The following is a 27977-nucleotide window of genomic DNA, read 5'->3' as shown; positions in this document are numbered from 1 at the left end:
GCAATAGCAGCTGGCGTCGGTTCTTTGCCGTCGGCCGCCAAGGTCCTACCTATAGGAATGGCTGAACGGCCGTTTATATAATAGCAGCAAAAGCAGTTCCAGCGGCAACCAAAGCTCTTTTAGCATCAACAGTGGTGGTTACAGCGCTAACCGAAGAAGTGGCAGTAGCAGCAGCAGCAGATGACAGCAGCTGCAACAACAGCCGAAGCAGAAGTAGCCCGAAGGGGCAAGCGGGCGGCCAACATACAACAACAGTCCGGTAGCAGTTGCTAGGAAATAGGCACCTCACCATTCACGCCATGATCGGCATCACCACTAGCGCACCAACTGATGACTCAACCATACGATCAGCTTATTCAAGCAACTAGCCAGCCAGCGCGCGAACTTGTGAGAGAAGCCGGGGGCTGTGGCCCTTCGCAGTTATTACCTTCTGCGGCTGTTGCTTCCACCTGACTACGTAGCGGCACGCAGTCGCTGTTGTGCGAAAGTCTGCTGTAATCGTTGACGTGGCGGTGTTGAGCAGGATATGATAGACAGCAGGTGGCTTAGTAAAGTACTACCTTACCCTATCCTACTTTACTCAACTTCAATGACGAAGCAGCAAAACTGTTGTCGAGAGCCGATCGCACAAGGTGGACAGTGCGGCATGGACGAGCAGCGGAGTCCCTCCTCGCTGAGCGCGGGTTACTATTTGGTGGTCTAGTAAAGCCGCCGTATTTGTGCGTGTTCTGACCCATACAATGAAATCAGTCAGAGTCCTGGTCAGCCTGCTGCCGACTTAAGTTTGGGTGAAATCTGCACATTTATGCTTGTGTCACCCGGACAAATGTAGCGGCGAGCAAACAAACCGAGAGGCAAGAAGCGAACAACACAACTTCAGCTTTTTTATTAACACTAGCCATTGACTGATTGACTACTAATAGAACGGCGGTAACGATTAGCAGCAAATGCAACGGTGCTACTACCGCTGGAAGTTACAGCAACTTACCAAAGCAGCGACATCTACTAAAGCAAAAACCTGTTACTAGGGTATAACTATGCTACGTCTCAACTGTGACGGCTGGCGAACAAACGATAGCTAAGTAGTTCATTTCTACTAGAAGCACGAGGAACAACAATGCTTGTCGCTACCTATTGGAACAATACCCCCAAAGAAATAAAAGGAACACGAAAAAGATTCCTGTGCTGTAAAATATAATAATAGCCTAAAAATGCTATTAGTGTTTCGTTGGGAACGGGGGTTGCATTGATTAGCCTCTTCGTAGGAGAGGGGGACGGGGGTGAAACAAACACCAACGTTTACACAGCAAGGGGTCGGACTTCAGCAGTTTTCTTCAGACCAATAGTAAACGGCAGATGCAAGTAAACGTGTGAGACAAAGGCCGCTGCACTCAAGTGACAATAGAAAATTGAACTTGAATCTTTAACATCCTTTTTTTTTTTACTAAACGCTAACGATTATCATTAACGGAAATAAGAAATAGAAAAAACATAGTGATATGCCATGCGAGTTTCTCTCAGCCGTACGACTATTAGGAACATAGTCGCTCCGTCCAAACAGAGACGGTGTTTTAGACTAACTACGGAAGCTGAACAAATTGTCATACGAGTAACAAGTCCACTACAGTTTCAGTTATTCTTGGACCTTTGTTTTTGTTCATTACATGTGACCAATACTTCTTAACGCGGCTCTGTTGGCCACACCGCGATCGGTGTTCGCCATCCATCGACAGCTAGCAGCACCGTAAACTTTTGATCCAAGACGGAATTTATCTGTGACACGTTTTTGGCTGGAAACGCTGAGTCGCGGCACCGTGCTAGAGGGTCGCCGTATCTAGCATGTTGTGCAGGGTAAAACGCACAGCGGGCTGGATTATCGTCGTCCGAATGGCTATTTCCCGCTCAAACGGGATACCTGCGGCTCACTCACCCATCACTCCTAACGCGGCTATTGGGCGGCTAAACGACACAAGCGAAACGAACGACTGTGTTATCGAACCTTCGCACTTCTAGGACCCTATTTTTTTCTACTAAGATAATCATTCATTTTTTAGTAAAGTGGTTCTATTACAATTCCGTTTCTCCATCAGGGCCGACTATTAGACAGTCATAGCCGGCTTCAAAAATAGAATGCACTGAATGGCCTGGAACATACTTTTGCGTCCCACACATTAGGCAGATATGGAAACTCAACCGTATTTTTTGTCCTAATTGAATAATATCTCTTGGTGTTAAAGGACGACTTGATCTATGCATGTATGCCTTTTTCCGATAAACTGAAACCTGCTAGCTCTCGGGCGTTTTCAACAGCAGTGAGCTCAAAAGAAAGCTAGTATTACTGTTGCCGCTCTTGATTAAAGCAGAACATGAACTTGCCACTCCATACGTTTTTAAGTTCGAGAAATGGATCAAAGCATAACTTCAAATAGGATATAGGTAAAGCTAGTCGATCCCTACTTCCATCTAAGAGGGATCGAAGTGTTTAGCTTTCACCCCCAATGTTTTGCGGCGTTCATCGTACCTGATCGAGATATCGACGTCGTTGAGTGTCATCTCCTTTCTACTGCATCAGCTGCTTTGTTTGCATAGTTTATCCGCTCGGGACTTCTGTTCGCCTGCCACTATCGATTATAGCGTTCCACAACGACAAATTGTAGGTATCCTCAGAGATAAAGACGATGAGGTCGACGCTTCGTATTCGAAAATGGCGCTATCCACATATACGTACACACACACACACACACATATGTGTATATATAATTCGAAACAATGTATTCTGGTTTCCTCGCTTTTATTCCAGCGACAGTTGATGCATAATCTAGCTGGATATAAAATTTGCTTTTCAGCCACAGCGAGCGCTTTCTTCCATTGTATTTGTTCGATTTTGTTGGCTTGGTATTTTATACTATATATATATATATATATATATATATATACAGACGATGTGGCGCGTGAGGCCCGGCCCTGAAGCACTTCGACACGTTTCACTATTACTTCTATTACTACTGGTTACAACAGTTACGCGGATTGTCTTCGTTCAAAAGTATTCGGCTTCGTTCCATATTACACACAGCGCACAAAGACACCACTGTGGGGTTGGTTAGCATTCTTGAAAATCTCGGAGGATAGATCTAAGCTGTGCTGGTGATGACGGCAGTCGTTTTTGTCGTGGGAGCGCACCACCAGTTCGTCATCTTCTCCTAGATCCACAACGCTGAAGACCGTTGGCTGCACTGATCTATTCTAGGCACCCCATACGATACCGATGCGACGCTGTCAACTTTACGGGCTGCTCTGAACGGAATTCTCGCACGACGAGCTTCACTCGACGCCGCTAGACGGCGCTGTTGTGGCACTGCCGCAACAGCAGCAGTGGCGACAATGACAGCAACGTTAGTCGGAACGGCGACGGCAACAACATCAATTGTTGCAGTTACTGTTTCATTTCTGAAGTTGGTTGCCGCAAGAGCATTAACTTGGCCGCTTATGCTACTCGCCGTGCCGCTCTGTCGTCACGAAGGCCACCGTTGACTCAAAGGCAACAGTAACTATAACTCACAGACACTAGTTCGCCCTTGCTCGTTGACACATGAAAGCGACTAGCCATCGGCAGGTTGATAACACAACAGGGGAAAGGGCACAGACAGGCGAGTGGCGACTCAAGGTTTTACTAACTGAATAGTTGAGCCTACCTACGCTAACGCTGCAGATTTGCAACGCACTACGCAATAAGTCGCCTATCTGTTCCAAATGGCTGCGACGACTGTTTGTAGCTAGATCAGAGGATGATCTATTACAATTGGGGATCTAGCTTCAGTTTCACACAACTCGAATGGCCGATTAACATACCGTCGCACGAGTGACATCATCACAGGGCACTGGATCGAGAATAAGCTACAGGCGCACCTATAGATCGATTCAGACAGACATGATGTTTCCTTTGCTTCTGATTCACACCCCATTTTGCATGTCCAATTTATCAGAGTTACTACTTATCAGGTGGCTAAGAGTTGCGCGTGCTGAGACAGTAGAGAACAGAGATCCAAGTCGTTACTTCACGCTTTTCCCCGTAGACAAGGTATATTCATGATAAAACCAGGGTTACAGTTAAACGCATGTGTCAGCGGAAACGAACACCATGGCATTGCTTTAATCTGATCCTTAGACAATGCTAAACGATAAAACACTGGTAGATAAATAGTGCAGTAAAGTTGAGGATTATTGAGAGGCAGACTGTCAGCGGAAAACGCCAATCGAAGGTATACCCCAATCGCAACATCAAATGAAATATAAGAATTAAAGTAGCACATGACTGTAAATGGTACATTTGTAGTAGAAATAACAGGTAAAACACAATTTTCAACACAAAGTAGATACGATAAACGAAAGTTTAGTAGGCTATTAAGTAGAGACAGAATGAGGATATTCTGAAGAAATGATCCTTGTAGCATTTTCGAAACACAAACAGATCAAACATTTGTCCAGACTCATGTAACAGATTTTTCTCTTTGACCAACAAATACGCATATATATAGTTAGACATCGATCTTCACGCTTGTTGTGATGTTTTTTCAGAGAACTTTATTGACATAGCGCACCGTTGACATTTAAATAGATACGTGCATTACGCTCTGCATAGTCATGGACCGCCATAGACAATTCCGTGTACCAGAATAATATCATTCATATCGTTTAAAGCTCTGCACTAAGCCTCTTTAGCGCCTATTATAGACGGCTTTTTAAGTCAGCTAGCTAGATTGGCAGTGAACAATTGAAAAGAGTCTTTTTTTTTTTTGCAAATTACCTTTAGCTACACTCTTTTTCGAAATAATGTAATTTTTTGAAAATTCGCATAAAGTGTTTTGGTAATTTAATGCTCGGGCTTCAAAGAGCCTTTGCTGATTATCTATTATTAATTATGAACTTGGCACAAAACACCTGGATATTTTAGTTTCAATCTCTAATAAATCCATTTAATAAAGCCCGTACAACTGCACCTTGTTGAGGTGCATTTGTCTGTAATTTTTCGAAAACAAATTGCTTAACGATGATGCGAGAGTCGCTGCGATATTGAAAAGTCGCTTTTACAAGACGCTGACAACATTCTGTTCTCTCTTGTATCGTCCCATTACTCTAACTGACTTTTGTTTACGACCATTCGCACGAAGTATCGCTGTTTCTGCGTCCAAATTCCGTTCTGGACTCGAAATACCTTCCGTCAATTATAGCAGACGAAAAACGAGAAAATATCCTTTTTCCACTTGAAGAAGTCGTACATAAAAACGTTACCGAACGTCTTCCCGTATTACATACATCTCCTATTTTCCTAAACAGAAGCATTTGTAAATAAAGCCTTTTATGTTCTATCTCAGGCGGAATTACATATACGTGTAATCGTCTGTGACAAATGAAGCTTCCCGCTATTTTTGACGTAACATCAGCTGGGCGGCTGATCGAACAAAGGGCATATAAACATCTCTATGTGTTTTGTTGCGTATTTACAATGCCATCTGCGGGCTGATTTAAGAAATAGTAGCCCGTCGTTGGACAAGCTGACTAAGCGACGGTAACATATCTAAACGGACAGATTCCTTAACTCACCATTTTACAAACAGATGCATTTCACCATACGAAGACATCAACTTATATAGCTAATATTTACACATTAATTTAGTTCCAGACTGACTTGGAAACTTACGAGAAGGTGAAGAACAATAACGTAAATTGCTGGACATGCTTTCTGCAATAATCTATCGATATGGAGGTGCCACATCTATAGGTACCTTAACTATAGGTATAAATGCCATGTCCATAAAAAATTTCCATTTGTGTTGTCCCAACTCAACTGACATAACATCAGTTGTCTAATAGGCAATATAACAACAAAAAAACTATTTAAGGATTCACGCACGGTACGATTTGTATAGGTTTAGTTCAAGGGAACCGGCTTGCAGGTGAATGAAGCCGCTTCGACCGGGTCGAGTCAATTTACCCTTTGGGGATACTATCACAGCAGACCTGATAATATAACCCAGCAGTTAATATAATAATTGCGAATACGAGATTGTTACATACAGTACGCAAGCACTGATTACGAAGTTGTGCCTTGCGAATTGCGGAAGAAGAAACCCTTAACCCAACAAGGAGCTCAAACTCAGCTGATTTTTGTACGAAAATTCAACGCTAGCAGCACTATATACATGTCGAAAGCAGTTAAAAGGCGCCATTTCTGTGAGCGTTGGTAAGTGCGCGTGTGCGAGGTCTCAATAGCTTGATAAATTCGCTGCACAAAAGCAACGCTGAGTGGTTAAGCAGAGTTTGTGAGAGTTAATTAAATCGCTACGATAAAAACACACGTCCATTTCCCGACTAAAATGGATGAAGTAATGATGCAAAAAGATAAACATTCTACCGACCTTAGTACAGATTTAAATATTTTGTAGGTAGCCCAATCTTATTTATTGCGTTTATAAAAATTACTGGCCGTTCAAATCCCTTTAGGCCGGAACTGTAGGCTCACTCTGAAGAAAATCTTCGGCGATTTGGCTCTTCGAAGCGGCTGTCTGGCGGTTCTTAGCATGATCGTTGCAAACACACTAAGTTATATGAAACCAAAATTACTATCTAAGCATCAACGAAGCCCTCCACTTAACGTAGTGCCATACCTTCTAAGCAGTCCTATCGGTTAGAACAATCACTATGGCTATCATTAGTAAACAATCGTATTCGCTTCAACATATTCCAATAGGAAAACTAAACGCAGACCCCCCCCCCCCCCACGTCATCAAGTTACCGAAACACTTCGACAGCGCGACGTTCGAGCCGTCAATCAATGGGTTTGCTCTAAGCATAAGAGAGATTACATATACGTACATGCAACAAATGATAATATTGTGTCTATTGTCGTTTTTTACTTATTAATGACCCTTCGCTAACTAATTAAGCACAATTATTATACCTTTACTTTACCATAGTTAAGTTGAAACATAGCCAGGTAGTCTCGAGTACTGCCACGCCTAAAGCAGCGAGATGATGGCCTTCATTCAGACTCACATATCTAGCTTGCTACATATACAGACGATTCAGTGCATATTTCCAATGCAAATACGGGTCGTGTTTTTAGAAAGAGAAAAAAAAAACCTGTAACTAAGCGTTCGTTTCCAGTTACCTAAGTATCTGTCCATACACTTTTTTTTTTTAACTATTTTTTATTTAGATAGTCAATACAAAGGACACATACCGAGTTTATTTCGGATGATTAACTTGCAAAGTGGTAACTGGTTTAGTGAGTGCCCTCACGCCGTTGTTGAACGTAGATGAATAGTAAAGATTACAGCGGAAACGTCCAATAAAACAAGATTAACCCATCGGTCATGTTCAGTTGGCCGCCAACAGTTTCAAATATATTTCATTTTTAGTTGGCAATTTGCTGATTTTTGACCTGCTAATAAATTCAAGCATAGATCACCTTTAGCTACGTTTAAAACAATGGGCTACTGTGAGAGTCAGATAGATTAGTTCAATTACGATGACTTGTGACATTAACGAATGGATGTACACATGTACATTGTAATTATTCGCTATATATATATAGGTGGATAGTCTAAGTTAAGGAGTACCGATTTGCACATAGGCGCGAATTTGAGAATTTTTATTTGCCTGATTCTTAAAATTGTACATAAGGCCAGAATGAATTCTGCATCAACAACTTAACTTAAGCATGTTAAAACTGTTTTCTTTTTTTGAACTCTTTGGGGAATTTTCAAACTCTTAGGATCTAAACCTTACCAAGAATTTTTCAATTTGCTTCATAACAATCTTCCTCAGATATTTTTTAAAGTCGCATAAAAGCTGGCATTCGTGTGGAATATCGATTTCAGGTGGAGGCTTGTCCGGTACGGAAACAATGGAAAATGGCTGGTCTTCGCTCAAACACAAAAAATGACCCACTGTTGCCGGTTATGTTAAACTTTCTATTCTGTTCCAGAAGGAACTGGTTGTTGTATGATATTAGGGGTAGCTGATGAACGTATGACAAACAGCGTTCCAAAGCTTCCGCCAATTTGAACGCGCCACTTACAATATAAAACTAACTTTTCAGCCGTAGATTCGTCCAAGTTACACCGTCTCGGTGCATGTTTAAGAATAGGAGCAAATAGACCAGTAGCACTTACTAAAGCAAGCTGCAAAATCGTTGTAAAGGGTGCCCCCCCCCTCCCGCTTCCCCCCTCTTTATATACCGCGTCTTCATGCCGTATATTTACGATTCGTTTCCAGTTTGTGACAAAGATCCATGCCCAACATACTCGGCAAAGTCGCTGTTGTCCTCGCGTTTACCTACTAATTCATTAACTACCCCCTTTGTCCGGAAACTCCGAAGACCCCTACCTCTGTGGCATCGATGAGTGTATGTCAAATATAAAACAAATAATAGAATTTTTTTTGTATGTATGATAGATAAAATTCAAGATCATTATTATTCCTTTGGAGGGCGCCTAGATCGTATTTCTCTGAGCTATTTTCTCACAGTCGGTGAATGCTCGTGCGTTCTACGAATGTAGAATCCAATGATGTCCTTTCTCGATTGTAGGAACAGGAACGGCTATGAAAATAGCTAATGTAAAAATAATGGCTATAGGTTTTCTTGATGAAGAAGTTATTTTCCCGGGGACAGGTTTCAGTTACGAAAATTTGTCAAAAATGCGAAGCACAAAGGCCTTATGAATACAAACAAATCAGTTAAATTTTTCTAGCCCATTTAATGGCGTGGCCCATTTTATTTGTCATCGCGGTCATCTATTGTGATATCAGCCTATGATAAGCCGGTTGTATGCAGATAGTGTCACATTCGGATTTCACGTTGCTTTAGTGCTTTTCATGCGATGATTACTCTTCTATGTCGTGTCCTGTACAGGTGATCCCTAAGCGAGGTTTCTGTTGCGTGGACCGCAAATGGCGAAGACCCTGCATTTTTTCAAGAAGAGAGGATGCGAAAAAAAGCTGATTTACGTCCATTAAGGTAGCCTGCGTACACCATCGAACCCAATCGGCTTGCCTGTTCCTTCTGCCTTACATAAATTACGTCGATATCACTAAAATGTATTTCGGGGGGTAGTCTGAAGACAACACTGCGAGCTCCACGTGTTACCAGTGAACTGCTGGGGGGATGCTGACCAATTGGAGAGGAGGCCGTCATGCTGGAAACCACATGCCGCTACTCCACGAAGTTGTAATAACACTAAGCGAGTCAGCTCCTTTGGGTTTTGAAGTGCCACCAAAATGGCCCCCCTAATAATAATCGAATCATCTGGCTGTGAAGCTCGACCCACGCTTGTTTTAATACGTATGTTTTTCGGCGATAAGCGCGTCCGACTCGTCGCTGGATTTCTTTCAAAAACATTTAAGTCCACTGATAAGGACACACGTTACTAATTGTTATAACATAAAGTTCCATATGGTAAGGGAGTGGGTTACGTATGAAATAAAGCCAATTTCAAAGCAGAGTGTTCAGCTTTCACACTATATCTCGTCTGGGGTGCTATAACAACAATCGCCATATACACATGCAGAAAATGATAACTTCTAGAAACTCCCTCCCTCTATCTAATCATATCGCTTACTGCGGAAACTCTATTAAGAGCTTCCAAATTGAGAATATTGTATACGATCCTGCAATACATATATACCAGCGCTGTGCAATAAATTAGGGATGGCCTGAAAGGGTCGGTGTTCAGTGAATTGGTAACAGTTTATTATGGCAATAATCAACAAAGCATACATGCGAACAGCTCGCGCTGACGCCATAGGCATCTGTCTCCAGCGCAAGAGGCTTTAGAAATATAATCAAAACCGCTGCAACTGCAATAAGGTACAACATTGTCATATCGTTGAATTGTAAACGAAAAAAGCAGCAAAACGACCTGCCGTAATAGACACAATGGACTATTAAGTGCTGCTGGTTCATTCGCGTTCAACTGGAAGGCAACTCCGCAACAGCAATCACAGTAGCAGCAGTCGACAGGGGCCGCTACGGAACGGACGTCACGGTGGGTTCGAGGCATCTTCAACTAAGTTGCGATAATTACATATAACGGGGGGACGGTCAGAACTATTTAGTGGAAGAACACCAGGATGGCATCAGCAACAGCGTTCGAACATAGGCCCATCGTAAAACAAACTGCAATAAAGAGCAACGCTTTGCTGTCGCTTCTTTCTCAGCTCTATTTCTGAGATATATATGTAACGGCTTACATACAAACTATCCGTTAGTTACCGATGGGGGGCTGAAATAGATCTTCCTATATGGCATAGCGCACATCAAGCTAACAGTTTGATTTGCTTTCAATTTGGAAACCGTTGTTTTTGTCCTATTGAATACTTTTTTTTGCTTTGGCATTTCTACTTAGTCTCATGTAAACAAATCCTCGAAATCACCTATTTTTAGATGTAACATCAAGGATTTGCCTCACTTAAAGTGGGTCATGCTGGACTAGTGTAGGGTTTCTCCAACAGACTCATGAGACGGCATGGAAGCCATACAAGCGACTATTAATCTTAATAATAATATATTATTTTATGAAATTCCTAATTTTTTCAAGTAGTAACGTTTGGTAATAGTTTGATTTTTGAACCAGCGTGGCCCAATGTTTGTTAGTTGTGGCCACCAAAACGACAGGCTCAAAGAAAAGCTCATTAACCATCCAGATTACGCCGCCTCGTTAGGATAGAATACTGATTATCTCTCTCTCTCTCTCTCTCGCTCTATATATATATATATATATATATATATGTATGTGTAGGTAGGCAGATTCACCTTGACTGATTTATGTAATAAGATTCTATTGGAGTGGTGTAAATTAGTTTGGATACTTTTATAAAAAAGTTAATATTATTCCATAAATTTTGGATAATATTTTGCTCAAGCTTGGGAATTTTACTTTTTGCTTTTACTCATCTATTGGTACTAGTTTATGATTAGTCTTATAGTTGTTATTTATACCAACCTAATGTTAGTTCTCATTCACTTTGATATCTACGATGTAAAGTTTAACACTAAACGGTATATCAGCGAATATATGATAAATATTCAGACTAAAAAAAGCCGTAATAGTCTACTCATTGCGAACGTAACAAATCGCCGGAGTGGTCAGCTGGTCGGACTAAGTTTCCAGATTTTTTCGGCTAAGCGTGACTCTCCTTCAAGTTGTAGTGGTGGCGCTTATCTGAGCGACCCTGATAGTTGGCACAAGAACTAGTCTTGTACACGGCCTTCGGAGAAAAACTTCCACTGTCCTTTCAGCAAAATATTTTCTGATTACTCAAAATCATCGTCCCACGATCCGTTCATGAATATTGGTAAATGACGCAACTTACATAGGTAGTCTGTGTTCCTATGATTATTGCTACAATGACCCAATGTCCACATATCGATCATTTTTGTCAAACTTGCACAAAAGGCAATTTACTTTTAATGTCCACATAATAAACATCTCTAACGCATAATACACAAAGCCGTCATCTGTGGCTACCGAACTTTGTTACCACCGGTTGTGATCATGCGGGGGAGGTCAAAACGTCCTTAGATTTACGTAGCTACTGCTTAGTGGCAGGCGATGCCATGATTAGTAGCTTTCTGATTCTTCTGGGTGGAAATGAAGCGTTCAACTTGACGAATTTCTAGTCAATGGTAAGAAAAATAAGTTGACATACAGAAGTGTTAAACAACGAAAATTAGCTGTAGGAGTACGAGGTTTTGTTTAAGGTCGATTATAAGAAGTTCTTTGCAACAATCCATTCGGATTTATGGATTAGCTTATTCTTAAAGTTGTAATCTATCGGTGCCGGTATTTACAACAAACGAATATAATAAATATATAGTATGAAAATAAATTTAAATATTTAACGGAAACAGGGCTAGTTTTATTTAACTGTGAAAGCATTGTGCATATGCTAAAAATCCAGTTCAAAATCTTAGGACTCGGTATCTAAAGTGATATTCGCCGCCTTTAACGAATTCTATTTTTATCGAAGGATTCTAAGACTTTCCTAGACTCGTCTCTCTCTCGGTAGCTGGATAGGAAGCTTATTCATAGGCTTACAATCCGACAACGGAACGTTAACAACTAAATGGGTTGTAGCTTTGGGTCGATTTATATGCAGCAGTAAATTCCTGGAGTCCCATTACTTCTATCAGCTCTTGGTTTAGATCCCTCTGTTTGTCTGCTATTTGTCTTCTCTCGGTCACCGCTGCAAACGGCCGAGTGGTTCGCGATTAGAAACATTCTGCACCAACGGGCTCGACAGTGAGGCAGTCATACAACTATACCACATCGAACGACAGTTACCGAGATTCTGCTTCGGTGTGAGTGGGACAGGTTCTTCCGAGCTACACGCGACTTTATGCCACAAGCGTACTTTGTGTCACGCGAGATAGCGCTATCCCACCGAATGTATATACGTGACAAAGAAAGGAGAATGGATAAGGTAAGCATTCCTGCGGGACATCCACACTAGATAGGTTCGGGGACACCCGGGAACTGAGTTGAAAAGCAGCTGAAAATCTTTCGAAAGGACAACGAGAGAAAGAGAAAGGGTCTTTTGGGCTGGGCCGGAGGAGACAGCACAATGTAGACCACACCCCAGGCGTTCCAACGCTTCGCCACTAGTAGATTCGAAATATATTTAGGGCAATATCTGCCGCCGACTATGGAGACTTACATATAAGTGTTACTGGTATCTGATGCTCTCCCAAAGGTTGGGGAGGGGCCAGCAGGGTATCTTCGGTGCACCAACGACGAATCGGTGGCTACTATCTGATAAGGGACTTGGAATCTAGAAGACAAAACCGTATGCTCGAACCTCTATGAAACTCACAACCGAAACGGTGAATATTGGTGTGACGCCTTCTCGGAACAGCTAAATAATTAAAAAGATTGTTACTGATGCATGGTTTACTGCTGTTGTGAAGAAGCAACAAATTCAAATAATATGCAATTAATCGCCTCGGTGTCCATTTTCCGATAACAAAAGAGTAGAACAGCAAAGATATCTATTATTAGAGAATTTTTTGCCAGCTAATTGTAAGTGAATCAAGGCTATCAGTAACTGGCCAAAATAAAAAGGTTTTCCAACGTATGGTCAGCAGACACTTCCATCTAACGCGTACTTTAGTCCTTTCCGGCAGCGGCGATTCCAAGTGTGCAGCAAGTATCGTAAGACGTGAGAAGGGTCGATTAGATGGATCGACTCGGGCATGTGAGACTCACCGCCTCCCGTGCATGGACCACACCAAACGCCGCTTGCTCGTTCCCCCTACATACCCCCCAACGCGCATACTGCTTAACCCTTTCCTGGTCCCTATCCGACAATCGATTCAATACACTTAGTTAAGAAAGAACTCACGTACGATTTCTAGAGAAAAAATTGTCATCAGATTCTACGATGATGACATAAATGAGGAGGGAATGAAAACGATTTTTCGACGAATTACATATGAAAAGAAGGTAATAACATAAATGAATGTACGCTGAGCCGAGCACAGACACGACGATTGACACAGTATAAAAAGAAGTACGAAAATTAGAGTAGTTTTCAATTATTTATAAACATTAGAGCAGGGAGGCTGATTAGCGTGGTTCGGGCAGAACTCCTAGCAAAGCTTATCTACTTCTCGGCAATTGCATTCAACAGTTGCACTATATGCTAAACTTTCTACGGGACAAGACAACAAAAAAGACTTAAGTGATTGCAAATTACAACTTAAAAAGGATAACGGATAATAGTACCTACTGATCATAGAATTAACTACAGTGTTATACATACCAGTTGAATTGGGTTCGCAGTATTAGGGGTACGAAAGATGGGAGAATAGGCATTGTAATGGGCGTGGAGGCAACAGACGCTAGTAGGCGTCGCCATAGATATCCAGTTCAAAGGACGATGACGGATCGGTATAGAACAAGGATCGGGTTTTATAAAAATTGCGAAATAAACATCACACCTGAAATTAGGCAAACAACAATAAAAAGACAAAGCAGAAAACCAGCGGGCTCAAAAATGACACGAGGTAAGAAGCAACAGTAACAAAAACAGGAAAAAATCAAATAAACACTGAGTAGTTTCTAGAATAATTCTCATGTTGGAAAAGAGCTCTTCTATTACGAAAACGAGCTCTAGCAAGGGATACAACTGCGCGCGCTGTTTTATTTCTACAGAGAAACAATCGCTGAATCAACGAAAACGCCGTACGGACATGGCCGTCCATTCAGTCGCATTGAAGTGTTCCCGAAAATCGGATGCGGAACGAGAAACGAGAGTGAAATTCGTCTTCACAACGGAAGTTTTTCGCGCGTTATTGTTATTATCCAGCGGTAATCGAGGCTTCTCAATGCCTGTGGTTCCACTTAGAAAACTAGAGATGAACAGTTTCTACTTTGTCGTCGGTAGTTATCGGTTGTGGAAATAATAGAACGTAGCAAGATACACACCAAGCCACCACAGAGTGTGTCCGCGTCCGGATCGCCTTACTGGGACGTCTGTACACAATTTTTAGGCCAAGAGTAACACGAAAAGTAACGACAGATAAGGCGGCTGCTGCTGTCTGCTCTTTTAATCTAACGCTTTGCCCTTTTGTGTTCAACAGTTACATGTAACTGTATCACTAGGCTAGGAGAGAGAAAATTGAATTAACACTATATTCATTAATTCGATTTTGTCCGTGAATGTGGTTTTTTAGTTCCTAGTTACAATAGAGATCTCGGTATTCAATTCATTCGACGGAAACAATGCGCTACTGTTTTACTATTTGTTCTTTTAACCTGGCAACAGATGCTGTTGTAAATATTGCACCTGACCAGGTGGCCGAATGATGACGCTCCTGAAAATAACTACACGTTGCCCAAGATGTTGAAAAGAAACAAATCAAACGATGCATCGGGTACCTGGTAATATCCCACTGTTGTGTTTTTTCATCACAGATACAAACATATGTGGTAAATTAGAAATTATCATTAACATACTCGTAATTTGTATGTAAGCTACATCCGTTCCTATTTGAAACGTGGCACAACGTTAATCAATATGTTAATGCTAGTAATATACAACAACTGAGTGCTGTTTTTAAGTTTTCATTCAACAAGCCGTACATACACGCATATTGCCGTGATGGTCTTGTTACTCAAAGGGCACGGCTTTTGCATATGCTAAAGGCAGCAAAGGACTTGTGCTAGTTCTATGTGACAGGCTCAAACCATGGACCGAGGACGTATTAATTATGAATGGCAAAATGTAAGGCAAAATCCTTACTGCTCTATGATTTGAATGAGTAGGGATATATTAAGATTTCAGTTATGATATTTTTTACTATCACTACTGACATTACTAGCTTGATTGATTTTTTGAATGGCGATCGTCGCCAAAAAAGAGTGGGAACCGCATCTAGGGAAATTTCTTAAAAGGGTTGCGATATCAGACACAACCGGGTTCTTTTATTACCATATATATATATATATATATATATATATATATCCTTGCACAGACAGAGGGCCAGTTTGTACATGCAGAATTATATAGTTCCTATTTTTCTAACGGAAAAACCTAAAATAGCAATTACACTTCTCAAGGATTTTCATAAGACTGTTTTTCGTAGCTTCTTTTTATAATAATAATCATCCGTAATATGATTTAGAGGTGATGACTATATGTGTGCGTAAACTTTTTCGTATGCATTGGTCTTATACACAGGGAAATCGGGTTGGGTCTATATCAGAAAAAATAATATTGGTGTTTAGGTATAACAGAGTTAATCAACGTAAAAGGGCATTAACTTTGGGGCTCACCGGTAAAAAGACAATCCTACAAACTATTTCCCAGATCGACTCATCGTTAACGCCATTATCAGATTAGGACAAAAAGAGCGACATCAAACATTTGTTTAAAACAATTATTAATTAAATCTTCTATGCCGCTTCACATCTCACGAAACAACGCAGGCTAAGACCTTCTCCATTCTAAGCGACTATAAAGCCATTACCCAAATCTTTTCTGTATAGTTATACATACATAGTGTTGAAAAGATCTCCTTGTAAATCATCCCTCATGACAAGGCAAAAGCTTGCAGGGTCCGCGCATGTTTAGTGAGCATGAGTATCATCAACAGAGCGAGAGAAGCGCCAGCCAAATTGCAGGCCTGATGGTCCACCCAAACAATTTGTCCTAACTCTCAATATCCCCACTTGTTCATTGAGAATATTTAAACTGTTCACTACCTCAGATCATTTGCGCTACCAGAGCTTGTGCTGTTACTCCCGCTGCAGCAGCGATAACAAAGAAGTAAAAGTAGACCTACGATCAATCAACCATACTATAGACCTTACCGTACAGTACCGCTTTTGGTAAGTATCTGGCTGATTCAGCCATCAAGGCGTACCCGTTGAATGAAAGCACCTTTTGTTCAGAAAGATTTTGCCAGCTTCAGAGTACGAAAACAGCTCTGTGTTTCGTTCTGCCCGGATGAATCGCCTAGTGTCACGTGCTCCATCGTCTGATACGTTGGAGCCTGCTATTCAACGGCAGCAGTGAAAAGGACAGACGGTGAATGGAAGTGAGAAAAACATACAGAAAGCTACGGGAGTACCATCCCAACGTTACCAGTCGGCTAAGGCTGATCCGTGACGTTCCCGCGTCAACGAGTTAGATCGCAACGCATTCTTTAACAAAGCGTGACCATGTAAAGTACGCTGCGAGAGTAATTCTCCTGCTGCTTGACAAGCGTTTCGGGTCGATCGACATGCAGTTTCGTGCCATATGGGACAGTGACCATTGCCCATACGTGTAACGGGCAGCAAAGCGATCAAAGCTGTCTGATAACAAAAAGTAGCCAATGAACCTAGGCGAAGTAACCACACACTCAGAAACATCTCTATATTTCGCATTTTACGTCCGGTAGCGGCGTTAGGCATTCCATCAAACGGCTGGCTCTCAATACAAAACGAAGTCTGTCTGTTTATGCCTGGATTCGAACCTGGACCACAACGTCTTCCTAATATTAGCAGGAAAATACGTTACCCACTAAAAAATCACATCCTTCCAAGATCTAACCGACACAGATTATTGCGGTCGAGCTTTTTGATTATCGACTGAATCATGTGTACCAATTGTAACGATAACCTACTTGGAATATTTATGGTAGAAACGAATCCAAAATCTAACCCAAGCCGCAAATTTAGCAATATCTCAACTCAGTATTCCATTATATCTATATACCAATTAGCTGTCATAGATTACTTAACGGGTGCGTGTTTTTTCCCTTACAAAGGCTGCGAGTCAATCACTCATCAGATATACGGTGTCTCTACGCATCATACACGCTGTTTTCTAGATATGATTAGCCTATTCCCCAAATAACTGCTCAATACTAAGTTTACCATGTCCATCTGCTCATCACTATGTTAGAGGGCACTATCAGTAAACACTATATATATATATATAGCGAGTTCTGTCAGAAATTCATTGTTCAACCTATACCTTAACGTACCTATTTAAACATACTATCACGTAACTACTTCGCTGATGAACAGCAACTGCAGCGATCACTTCGCGATCCTGTTGTTACTTTTACGTGCGTACCACATTTGTTCCAATCACTCGGTTGACCTCCACATTCAGTTTCGATGTGTTTAGTTGGATTGTTCGCCATATATAGCCTAATCAAAATTCAGTCGGGCAGCAAAGTGGGGCAACCAGATTTAACTAATCGACCGCGCGCAGCAGTGAAGAGGGCATCTTCACAAGTAGTGTACTACAGCAACGGTTATTTTTTTTTGATCGTTGTCTTCGTTTTGTGACTGCTATAGCATCTGGCCGCTGCGTTTGTCCGCTGCCAACGTTATATTCTGCAAGCTCCGCATTTGTTCGCGCTATTAGAAACGCCCAAAACAATTCGAACGAGACAAGACCAGGTTTGCAAGCGGATCAGACAAGTTATCATGACATTAGCGACCAGGACCATCTAAAAGATGAAAGAATGTTTTGGCTGACTATGAGCAACTTAATGAATTTGTAATTAGTGTCATTCTTTGCTTCACTCAATCGCGTATCTTTTTCTGATTACAACCTCAGAACAGACCATAATGCTGGGCAAGCTTCGAGATGCTTCTGTCTCATTCAGAGACTCAATGTTATGCCACACCAGTTTTAAATATAGTTCAGTGTCTATGAGGAATAGTTGCTTAAAAATAATATATTTTTTTTACTTCTGCATGCATTTGCATATTATGAATTATCGCCATTAACTATAAGTGTCCGATCCAGCTTAAAACAATATGTACGCACCGTAAATTCCAAAGATGTCTTTTGAGAATCTAAAGATTTCTTTTTGTCAATATATATTTCGAACGATTTGTATGAATTATCGCCGTGAAATAAGCCTCGATCAAGGACCGATTGAACCGACCATGGTAGACTGCTCTGGTTAAGTTGCTGAGTCACGGTTGCTATCAATCGTGATGGATGGCCGGCCTGTTAGCATTCATAAATGATACATTTTAAGATCGAAATAAATATGGTAAAGGTTACGCTAAATCCATTCTCTATAATTGCCTGCGGTATATAAAACGGAGGATCATCATTCAAGCACGCTCGCTACACCATAGATATCGGTGTTAAATTAGCCACCGAATTGAATAGAATTGAATGTACACAAGCGTCCAGACACAAAGCTGGCCTTTGTTTATATTGAATAAGTACTAAATAGAAAATCGGACACCTTTCCTTCAGGAGCAATGGCAGATGAAGCTATAGGACACAAGCAAACAGTGATTATTTAGGGACCAACAATGCGCCACGTCGTAGAAGAGTTTTTGATAATCATGACAATTTTAGCATAATGGGCTTTAAAAAAAACGACAAAAAATGCCATGCCTTTCTGCAAGAGCTTAAAAATAGCATCCCAATGCAAAATTGACTCTTTAAGACTTGTCCTGCTAACCCTTTCCTGAAGATCCGGAACATTTCCTTTCACCTCATGTTTAGCCGGCATCGTCCACTAGACCGCTCATTAGAATCATTTTAACCACCGCCTTCATCATCATGATCATCGGCTCCATCGTCGAGTCATAGCAAATCCCTAATAAATATTTATGCTTCGCCCAATTCCCACTCATAGTTTTTCCTCGTTCGGACTACGAACTTTAACGAGCCAGCTGTTCTTAGTTGAGACATCGATTTTCCAAGATAACAGAGGGGTGGGCAGAGCATCCAAGTAGATGCTTCATCACAATACTGTTTCACTTCTACAAACACCACACCCACTTTCCTCGCTGCAACTTGCTGCCATAAGAAGAGAACTCCCCTGATGAGCGCCACTACAGGTGCGTGCGTGTGTATCTTTATGCTCATGTACTTATGTACATTTAATACCATGTATGAAAAAGAATATGTAGGTCCTGCTAGCAGAACAGCACGAGTAAGGGTGCAAAATCAATATTAGAATTGTATCGCTTTAAGGACGCTATATATCATGCTTACGATGGCAGAGGCTAATATTATAGAAGGTAATAGTGATGCTTAATATTATCATCTGCTATGTATTTATTCATGAAAGCAGACGACTAAAGATGGCACCGTTTTAAGCTCAAACGAGCCAAAATTACCTGGCGTTTTTCATTACACAAACTCGCATCAATTTAAGGAACCCTACCGTCATTATAAACACAAAGTGAAGCTACAACGACCGCTTACACTCTGTGTGTTAGCTTTAGGTTACTTTGCAATCTTTCGTACTCAATAATTGTATTTAAATTTAATTCAGAAATCCCATTGTAACGTCGCGGCCGTAACGTGTACATCAAATGGAAGTATTCCAGTCATGTTGGCTCGTTGCGTGCTGTCTGATCTACACCGATGTCTGCGCATGTCGATGATGCAATTGTATTTCGATTACGTCACACCTATATAGATCTAATGAGGATTGGAGCCTGAGCGAATAAAGATCTGAAATTAAACTCCGGTGTGTACACCATGTCGCACAAAATTGCAGTAGCAGATTCATACGGCCTATATATCCGTTTATTTTTTGCCCTAAGAATAAACTAATATGGCCTGTGCACCCCAATGACGCCTGATCAGTCAAGGCATATTAGAGATGCCGGACGGTGTATGGCGTACAAGTTTATTCACTTGTATAAATCAACCTATGCTAAAGAGCGCCTTCTCCATTGCTGAAGCCACAATTTGCCTGCCGGACTAGGCGGAGGAATGGCCTGTTGTATTTAGTCCTACAGTATGTGGTCACTGTGCCCTATTCACAGTCAGTCGATAATGCTCGCTACTCACAGTATAAGAATTCAGTAAGAAGCTTCTGTAAAGCACTGTAAGCATGTACATATCACACGTTACCAGTGCAAAAAATACTAAAAGAAAAACTGACGGCGCTCAGCGGGATTCGAGTGGGTTGATATAGGACCCAAATCAAAATCGTCGTCATTAGCGGCTTTAGCTTATTAGGCTGTAGTGGACATCTTGCTTCCATTCCGTCTCCTTGAGAACTCAACAAATGCCAAAGTTAGTGCCGTCTCATGGGGTAAGCTAAATCACACCCATTGTAACAGAGTCGAGAATTTACTAATTTTCATTCTCTTCAGATATCTGTTACATGATGGATTCGATGTGAAGGTACGGGTTTGTCATAATCACTGCAAGACGTATGCATGTTCTAGACGGAGTCCTTCTTAAATAGCGGATCATTATGTCTCTGATCAATGAGGCAGCGAATGAACCGCGAACACATCCAAAGCAAGCTGTTCGCTATAGCCTATATATATATATATATATATATATATAGCCATACACTATATTACCGATTGACTATTACCACTATTATATACGAATTACGAGAATATTATCATGATTGAATGTCTGCATATATGGAGTAGTAGACAACAGACCATATTTCCACATACAGATTATCACTACATATTTGGCGTTTGCAGAAGTGGGCTAGGAGTTGTAAGAGATGTTTGATTTGCTTCTTGATCAGTCACATAATATAATGCAGAAGATGAAAAAATGCATATGCCGGCAAACGTACTTTTTCTACGCAAATTTATGGCAAAATCTCATCGTATTATCTGCATATAGTGTATACCAATATTTGCTACAAATGTAGGATGTATAGTTTGTAGTGGCACTTTAAAGAAACGTAATAATTACCTCTATCTCCTAAGAATGAAAAAGAAAGGAATACGTCGAATTTAGAACGTTCTAGACTCGACATTCTGAAGAGGATACTGTTGTATGTTTCCATAAAACGTTCATTCCAACAGCGTGGCCGAGCAGCAAACAAAATAGGCGTTTATTATTTCAAATAGTTTCATTCACGGTCTGTCATAGAGCGAAATGACCATTTTGATGCAGTTATTTTTTCATACCTGGACAACAAGGATACCGCAAGGCGCGTACGAAGTAAGTCTATATTTTGTTCGCTATCTATATATAGCCCATATAGAGCCGATAATATGGGTGGCTGTACGATATGGATTGTGGCGACAAACGCCCATTAACAGCTAATCAATCTCCCTTAATTATGCCATATATATATATATATATATATATATATATATATATATATATATATACGTGTGCGATGCTCTGCAAGTCAACAGAGACCGGTAGAGAATTGTTTTTGTTCCCGTTTAATTCAGCCAATCGCTAAGCAATGCCGATGAGGACTCTATCCATACCTCATTTACGAAGGCCACGAACGACCATAGTGATTAAAACTTTTATTGCCTTTGTTATCGGTCATACATATATACCTGTAATCAGGATCATGAAGCAAAGCATTTGATGGTAGATGGGACATAATTCGATATCACGGTGTCGAGAGCACAAATCACTGACATGTTTAACTTGGAATGTCTATTTTAATCAGTGTGATGACTTGGATGATTCTGTAGCCTACCGAAATAGACACGGATCAACAACAAAAAGCTCACATAGAGGACAATGTGTGATTTTCTTATAAAATTCAAAAGTTCTTTAGAAACGAAGTGCGTTTTAGCATTTTTAGATTTCTTGTTTCCAAAGTCAGGCGTAATGTTCTCGACCAATAAAATACTCAGTTCGAGTCGTTTGCTCTGGGCCATACACGTATTTACAGATTGCTAATAGTACTCCTAGCAATAACTAGCTCTAACCTTATAACCACGACCTGTCTGGCCACATAATTTCAAAAATTATTTGTCTTTAGGCTCAGCGCTTCACTATAGTTGTGTATCTAGACATACAATGAAATAAGTGTTCGTTAGTCACGCTCTTGATCCGAACGATTTGTGTGTAGCACTTCTCCACGGCCGTATGGTAGGAAATGATATTGCGACACAATTGAAATCGGACCATCAAACGTGACCCTTCAACGAAGTGGACGAATCCTATTCTTTCGAAGAAATTCTGGCTGCAATGTACGAATAAATGGTTACGTATGCGCGATTCCTGTGGACGATTCTAATACACCTTGTTCGCAAAAGATACGCATGTCCCATTGCACAGACCCAAATACACACATCATCAGGGCACACGCTGCATTAAACGAGCACTTCGAGCAGAAAAACTTGCTCGTGCAGCACTGTTTATGTATACGTTGTAGCAAAAATGTGCCTTGTCTGCAATTATTTCTACATGCAATATCTAAATATGCATGCCTTTGTGTCACAGAATTTTTGTGGTGGTCTACCACCTTTACGAAAGTCGAATTCGTGTTGGGAAAGATTGACATACACACGTTTTGCTTAGATTCGATACAAACCGGGAAAAAACGTATGTTAGATAGAATCGAATAGTGCTTCACGATATGGGCACATGTGTGCCTTAATTTAGAAATGGTAAGTTTTTTAACGCAAGAAATCCGATTTTGTGATCCGTTTACACAAAAGTCACATATCATACCGCGGAAGATATACTGACATAGTTGGCAACGGGTATAAATATGCTACAATAAAAAGAATCGTTACATACTCTAGACAAGGTACAATCTATAGAAAATTCAACAAATGTCGATCTTACATTGTCTTTATTAATAGGCCGAACTATTTCTATCATAGTTGCAGTGACTCGCTTAATGCCAACGTTATAGATATTTAGTTTTTTTTTTATTCAAGATGTCTTAATTGTTGTCGTTTGTTCGCTCCGTCGTCATCGAGGGAATCTGTATGTTGGTGAAGGTCGACATTGTATTCCTTCTGTCACTGTTATTGGCCCGCCAACGAGCAACCGGTTACGTAAGCTTGTCTTTCTCTTTCCGGCATGCGGACGCTTACGCGTCTTGCGATGTTCGGCACACGCGAAGCCGAAGTCCTCAACAAACTATTACCAACGCAAGCCTACCGGCCCACCAAGTCTGCGCTGCGGTCTATGGTCGGCTGGCGGACCATTGCTACAGAGCGATGTCCGTGGAACGGGCCTGGTGTCTGTAGGCGGCATGGGAAACCCAACAGGCAAATAAGTTACTGACAGTTAAGTGAATGCGGTTCTAGCTCTAGTTTCTTTGCTTTTGGGTATTTGCTGAAAAATACGTTTTTAGAATGGTGACACTCGCAGGAAGCTGTATGGAAAAATGAACTATTTCCTGCCACTGTTAATCTAAGAGAAACAAAAAGATAAAATAAACAAAACAGATTGTGGTGGTCGAATTTCAATTATTAATTCGATTCCATACGACTGTATGCCGTGCGTCCGTGATAAAAGATCGTCCGACAACAATACCAAAGCAGAATGCAGCAACAGCAGACAACATAATAAAAATAGCCAGAAAAAAATATCTCTACGTTAACGTATGTAATATACATTCATATACAAATTAGTTGTAACAGTACGTTGACGCGGTATATATATATATATCGAAAATGTCGGATATTTTATGGGATCACGGATGAAATCACGGTTAGCGTGCCGCTGAACAGTTAGTTGATTCAGTGATATTACACTTAATTATAAACAGATGTGAGACATTCAAATACTAGTAGATGGTCCAACATAGAACTTTAGCAGACCTGTGTTTATCTATTGCGTTGAACACAAAATAAGTTTATTCAAGCTTCGATCAAAGCGGAGGCCGTCGGTTTCGACACGGATGGTTTTCGTCCGGTTTAAAAAAGCGCAGATACAGGGCGTATACAATGGGATGCTGCTCATTTGTGCTAACAATGATCGATGCGGATAACCCAATGATAACCATCAATTATAACGGTAGCTTACAACACATCATTACACCTTTCCCATTGCTAATCGCAGCCCAGCGAAACCACGATCATCAACCTATCGAAAAACGTCAAAAACCGTCTGCTTATATCCGCACCGTTGCGAGGGTGTCGGGTGTAATGCGCGCATGAGCCGAAAGGAAAAAGCTGGATTGTGCTGAAATCGTTGAAGTAAAAAGAAATAATATCTGGTCTTGTCGACATCGTCTCGCCTGACGACTTAGCAAAGCCCAAACTCTCGCTTGCTAGTCCCTCAGCTGCCGCCTGCAATCTCCAATATCGTATTCCGTTTTACCGCGTACATTTTCTCTTACCGCGTCGTGATTGCAACCCCATTTACTCGTTACTGCGCTGTACAGATGCAGCATGAGTAGAAGTCGCGTGACATCGAGGGCTTGTCGTGAGTGTTTCGGACTGTGCTAAACGACAGCGGCAGCAGCAACAACTTCGATTAACATCTTACATGTCTATATGATATACTTCAGTAGGTTACTATAGGATTGGCTATTTTTTCAACTCATATAGTCGCCTGCCGACATGCGCGTCAGATTTTACCCTTTCATTTTGTTGCCGACTTGTTGCTTCCGCCCGCAGCAATGGCACCGGCCGAATAGACGCCATAGAACGATAGGGTAGTGCAGACGAATAGGTGGACAGCGCGTCGTCGGTCCAGTAGTGATTATTATTGATTGTGATCTTTGTTGGCGGTGATGACTACCAGAGCTGCTGGCTGACGCACCATCGACTGTGAGACTCACAACAGCATAGACAATTGTGTAGGGAATAATAACAAGCCTTTCCTTCATTGGTACCTTCCGCCTTTGCACATGGGCAAACAGCAAGCAGACCCATATACATAAACTGGAAGCGAAATATCGTAATCATCATCATCATAACCACATTTATCACGCTTTTTCATAAGTAATAATAATCATAATAACCGAACTCTTGGCAAATAAGCCTTAGATACTTAACCAGTTGGAAATTAAAACAGCATCTAGCCAGTTAACGGCGGTGGCGTGTCCTGATATTTGGCAATGATAACATCAGCGGTTACCGTTGGTAATGGTAGTATTAAACATACTTACATTTATACCCGATGCCTTGGTCAATGTACTTCCGCTTCACAGCGTTCCCGCGACCGGAGTCGTGCGTCTACTTGTTTTTTTACAATGAGAGTTACGGACGAGAGTGATTCGATTAAAAAAATTATTAGCCGAGAGCGATGGTTCCGTTTGGGTAATTAATCACAACTTCCGCTCCAGAGAATTGACATTCGCAATGGACTAATGAAAAACAGTAGCTTATTCCAAGACGAATACAAAGAAGTATTGCTTAGCTAATAAAGTTTTTATATTTAAGAGGAAATAAATATTGTGCACACTTTTTAAGACCGCAGTTGGGTACCACACAATAAAGCGAATATCGGTTTTACTTAAGAAACCTCTTTGAAATTCAGCCACTTTTCATATTATTGTACAGCCAATATTAGAAAACTTTCCGCTATCCTTATACCGCTATGATATGAATAAGTTTACGTGGCGTTGATTGATAGCGTTCGTGGCTAATACACGTTAGCCCTTAATAATTTTTGCTGTTTTTTTGCACTCATCCAGCACTGAGACTGCGTTACGTCAATATATTTTGTGTTCGCGATTGTCGCTCGAGTTGAGTCGTAATGGTTTTAAAACGTGATACATGTTCCCCACTATGCTGGTTCAATTGTAATTATTGTTTTTCTGTGCCGTCATCTTTTTTTGTGGTCATTGTTTTCGCGTTGACACCGCTCACTTCGTGTTAGATCGCTTCTGATGCTGACGCGGGAACGTCTCCAGGAGATAGCACCTCAGGCTGGTACAAAATTGAAATAGCAATCTTTCTTGAACCGCTCTGTTCAGTGGTCAGCGTGGACTTGACAAGAAACCTAATCGCACCCAACACCGGCGGAGTGGTAAGATCCTTAGGTTCGGACAAATAATCGAACAGTGACCTTGTCCTGGAGCCGCTTCCGCTTTTATGTTTCTGTTTCTACATAGGTTTTACCTTTACCACAGGCAGCCTGATAGGCGAATGAGGCACTCTAATTTTTTAACCCCTCTTACTACAGACTCTGCCATCCTTGCCAGCTCTGCTAGCCAAACAACCGCAGACCTGGTTGACTTGCGATCTTAGCAGCAGCTTTAGACTATCAGGGTACGGCCAACTGACTGGAAATCTCTTTATTTTTGGTTTCCAGAGAACTGCTGTTTTTTTTTTAACTGCGCGCGCTTGTTCCATTCTCTGACGCATCACTTTTTGATCTCTAAAGGCGCCAGTTACTAGTAATGCAGCCATTGCGGGTTTTTCTCTTTACACCGTCACCAAGGTAGAAATACCAATACAGGCCTTTTCCGTCTACGCTACTCAGGGGCTCCCAGGAGAGGCACGATATTCCGAGACGGCAGAGCACTTAATAGAGGTACTACCTACGGCAAGGTACGACCTTTTTACTTTGAACGATGGTATTATGATAGTCCGTCCTCTACATTGTTCGATGAATGACGGAAAAAATACCCCCTTCTTCCCCCTCTTACCTAAAAGTCTCCACTTGGGTTTACGAAAGCCTTCTTCAGCTCCTTTTTATCGGCTTCTTTACACAGCAGATAACTAGCAAATAGAAATAGCAAGCCTCCAAGCCTTTAAGCTATTTCTAGCTGTAAATTAGTCGCAGGCAAGAGAAGTGAATACACACATATTAATGACGCAGCCACATCAAAAAGAAACGACGGAAATAAATAAGTTTTTACAGCTATCCGTCGGAACTCAAAAAAGAAGAATGATCGAAGTCACGCAACACTGAAGCTATAATGTATCGGAGAAACTAGGCGAGGCTCTAAAGGAGAAATACGATGCTTTATTAATGGAGATATGGCATAAGAAATCTGCCTTTGAAAAGAGAATCCGAACAAAAAGAAGTAGATTTAATTAGGTCAAAAAGGAGATGCAGCTTTTTTCTATCTCTTCTTTCCTGCCAGCATCACACAAAATAGTTGTTTTTACAATTTAAGACGGCATCTAGTGCAACCTCTTCACAGTAGACCTATAAAGAAGCATGTTGCTGTCACCCGTCTACCCCTATCCTCACACCCCCAAGCAGAACCGTCTTTGTAACGGCAATGAACCTCGTCACGATTACGATACGTTTAAATGTCATCCTTTCGCTCTACTTGGTCTTTAGCACAAATCTGTTCAATAAAGAAGGACACTGATCTGTGATGACACAAAACCATTTCAGCACATTATACTTGCAAGCCTATATACAGTATATGTGTAAAGCTGAGCAGCTGTGGCCACATATGTTGGCGTGATATGTATATGTGCACTCCGCTCGTGCCCTTGAAGGGCCATGGCCGTGGAAGAAATAATGTCCTGCTTATCTCTAATAGTTACTAATGAAAATATTCACATAATTTATATCCATGTAAGTATTGATAAACTATTTCTATTTTCTTCAGTTAATCCAAATGGGTTCTTGCATCAAATGGTGGCTAGTAATGTAGATCCTCTTTACGTCCATTGCATCCTACACTTTTCCCTATATATAAATATAGCCGATAAAAGCAACAGAATATTCACCACATGTTCACATAAGACTGTGTACTCCCGAATGACGTGCTGCAGCAACACGTACGCGGACAAGTTGTTATGTCAGTTCGGCGGAAGACAACAGAAAATTACTATTTAATA

General features: G+C 41.2%; 1 protein-coding gene across 5 annotated transcripts in view; it reads right to left on the bottom strand.

Moving 5' to 3' along the window:
- The window catches only part of LOC111259446 (ecotropic viral integration site 5 ortholog), a 64994-nt gene that overhangs the window by 25873 nt on the left and 11144 nt on the right, over nt 1-27977 (bottom strand). For 3 of the 5 annotated variants that reach the window (XR_002679639.2, XM_022831460.2, XM_022831464.2), the window contains exon 2: nt 13822-13999. The exons of 1 other annotated variant lie outside the window; for it this stretch is intronic. Coding sequence is in view for 3 of the 4 variants with exons in the window: in XM_022831460.2 (XP_022687195.1) it covers nt 13822-13874 (53 nt within the window). In the remaining variant the exon portion in view is untranslated. Of the gene's footprint in view, nt 1-2521; nt 3443-13821; nt 14000-27977 lie in introns of those variants that run through there. One more of the 5 variants, XM_022831461.2, reaches the window with a different exon arrangement.

The sequence above is a fragment of the Varroa jacobsoni genome, unplaced genomic scaffold (assembly GCF_002532875.2).
Source record: "Varroa jacobsoni isolate VJ856 unplaced genomic scaffold, vjacob_1.0 scaffold_331, whole genome shotgun sequence".
In the NCBI taxonomy this organism is placed as follows: domain Eukaryota; kingdom Metazoa; phylum Arthropoda; class Arachnida; order Mesostigmata; family Varroidae; genus Varroa; species Varroa jacobsoni.
This window is presented reverse-complemented; position numbering and strand designations above follow the sequence as displayed.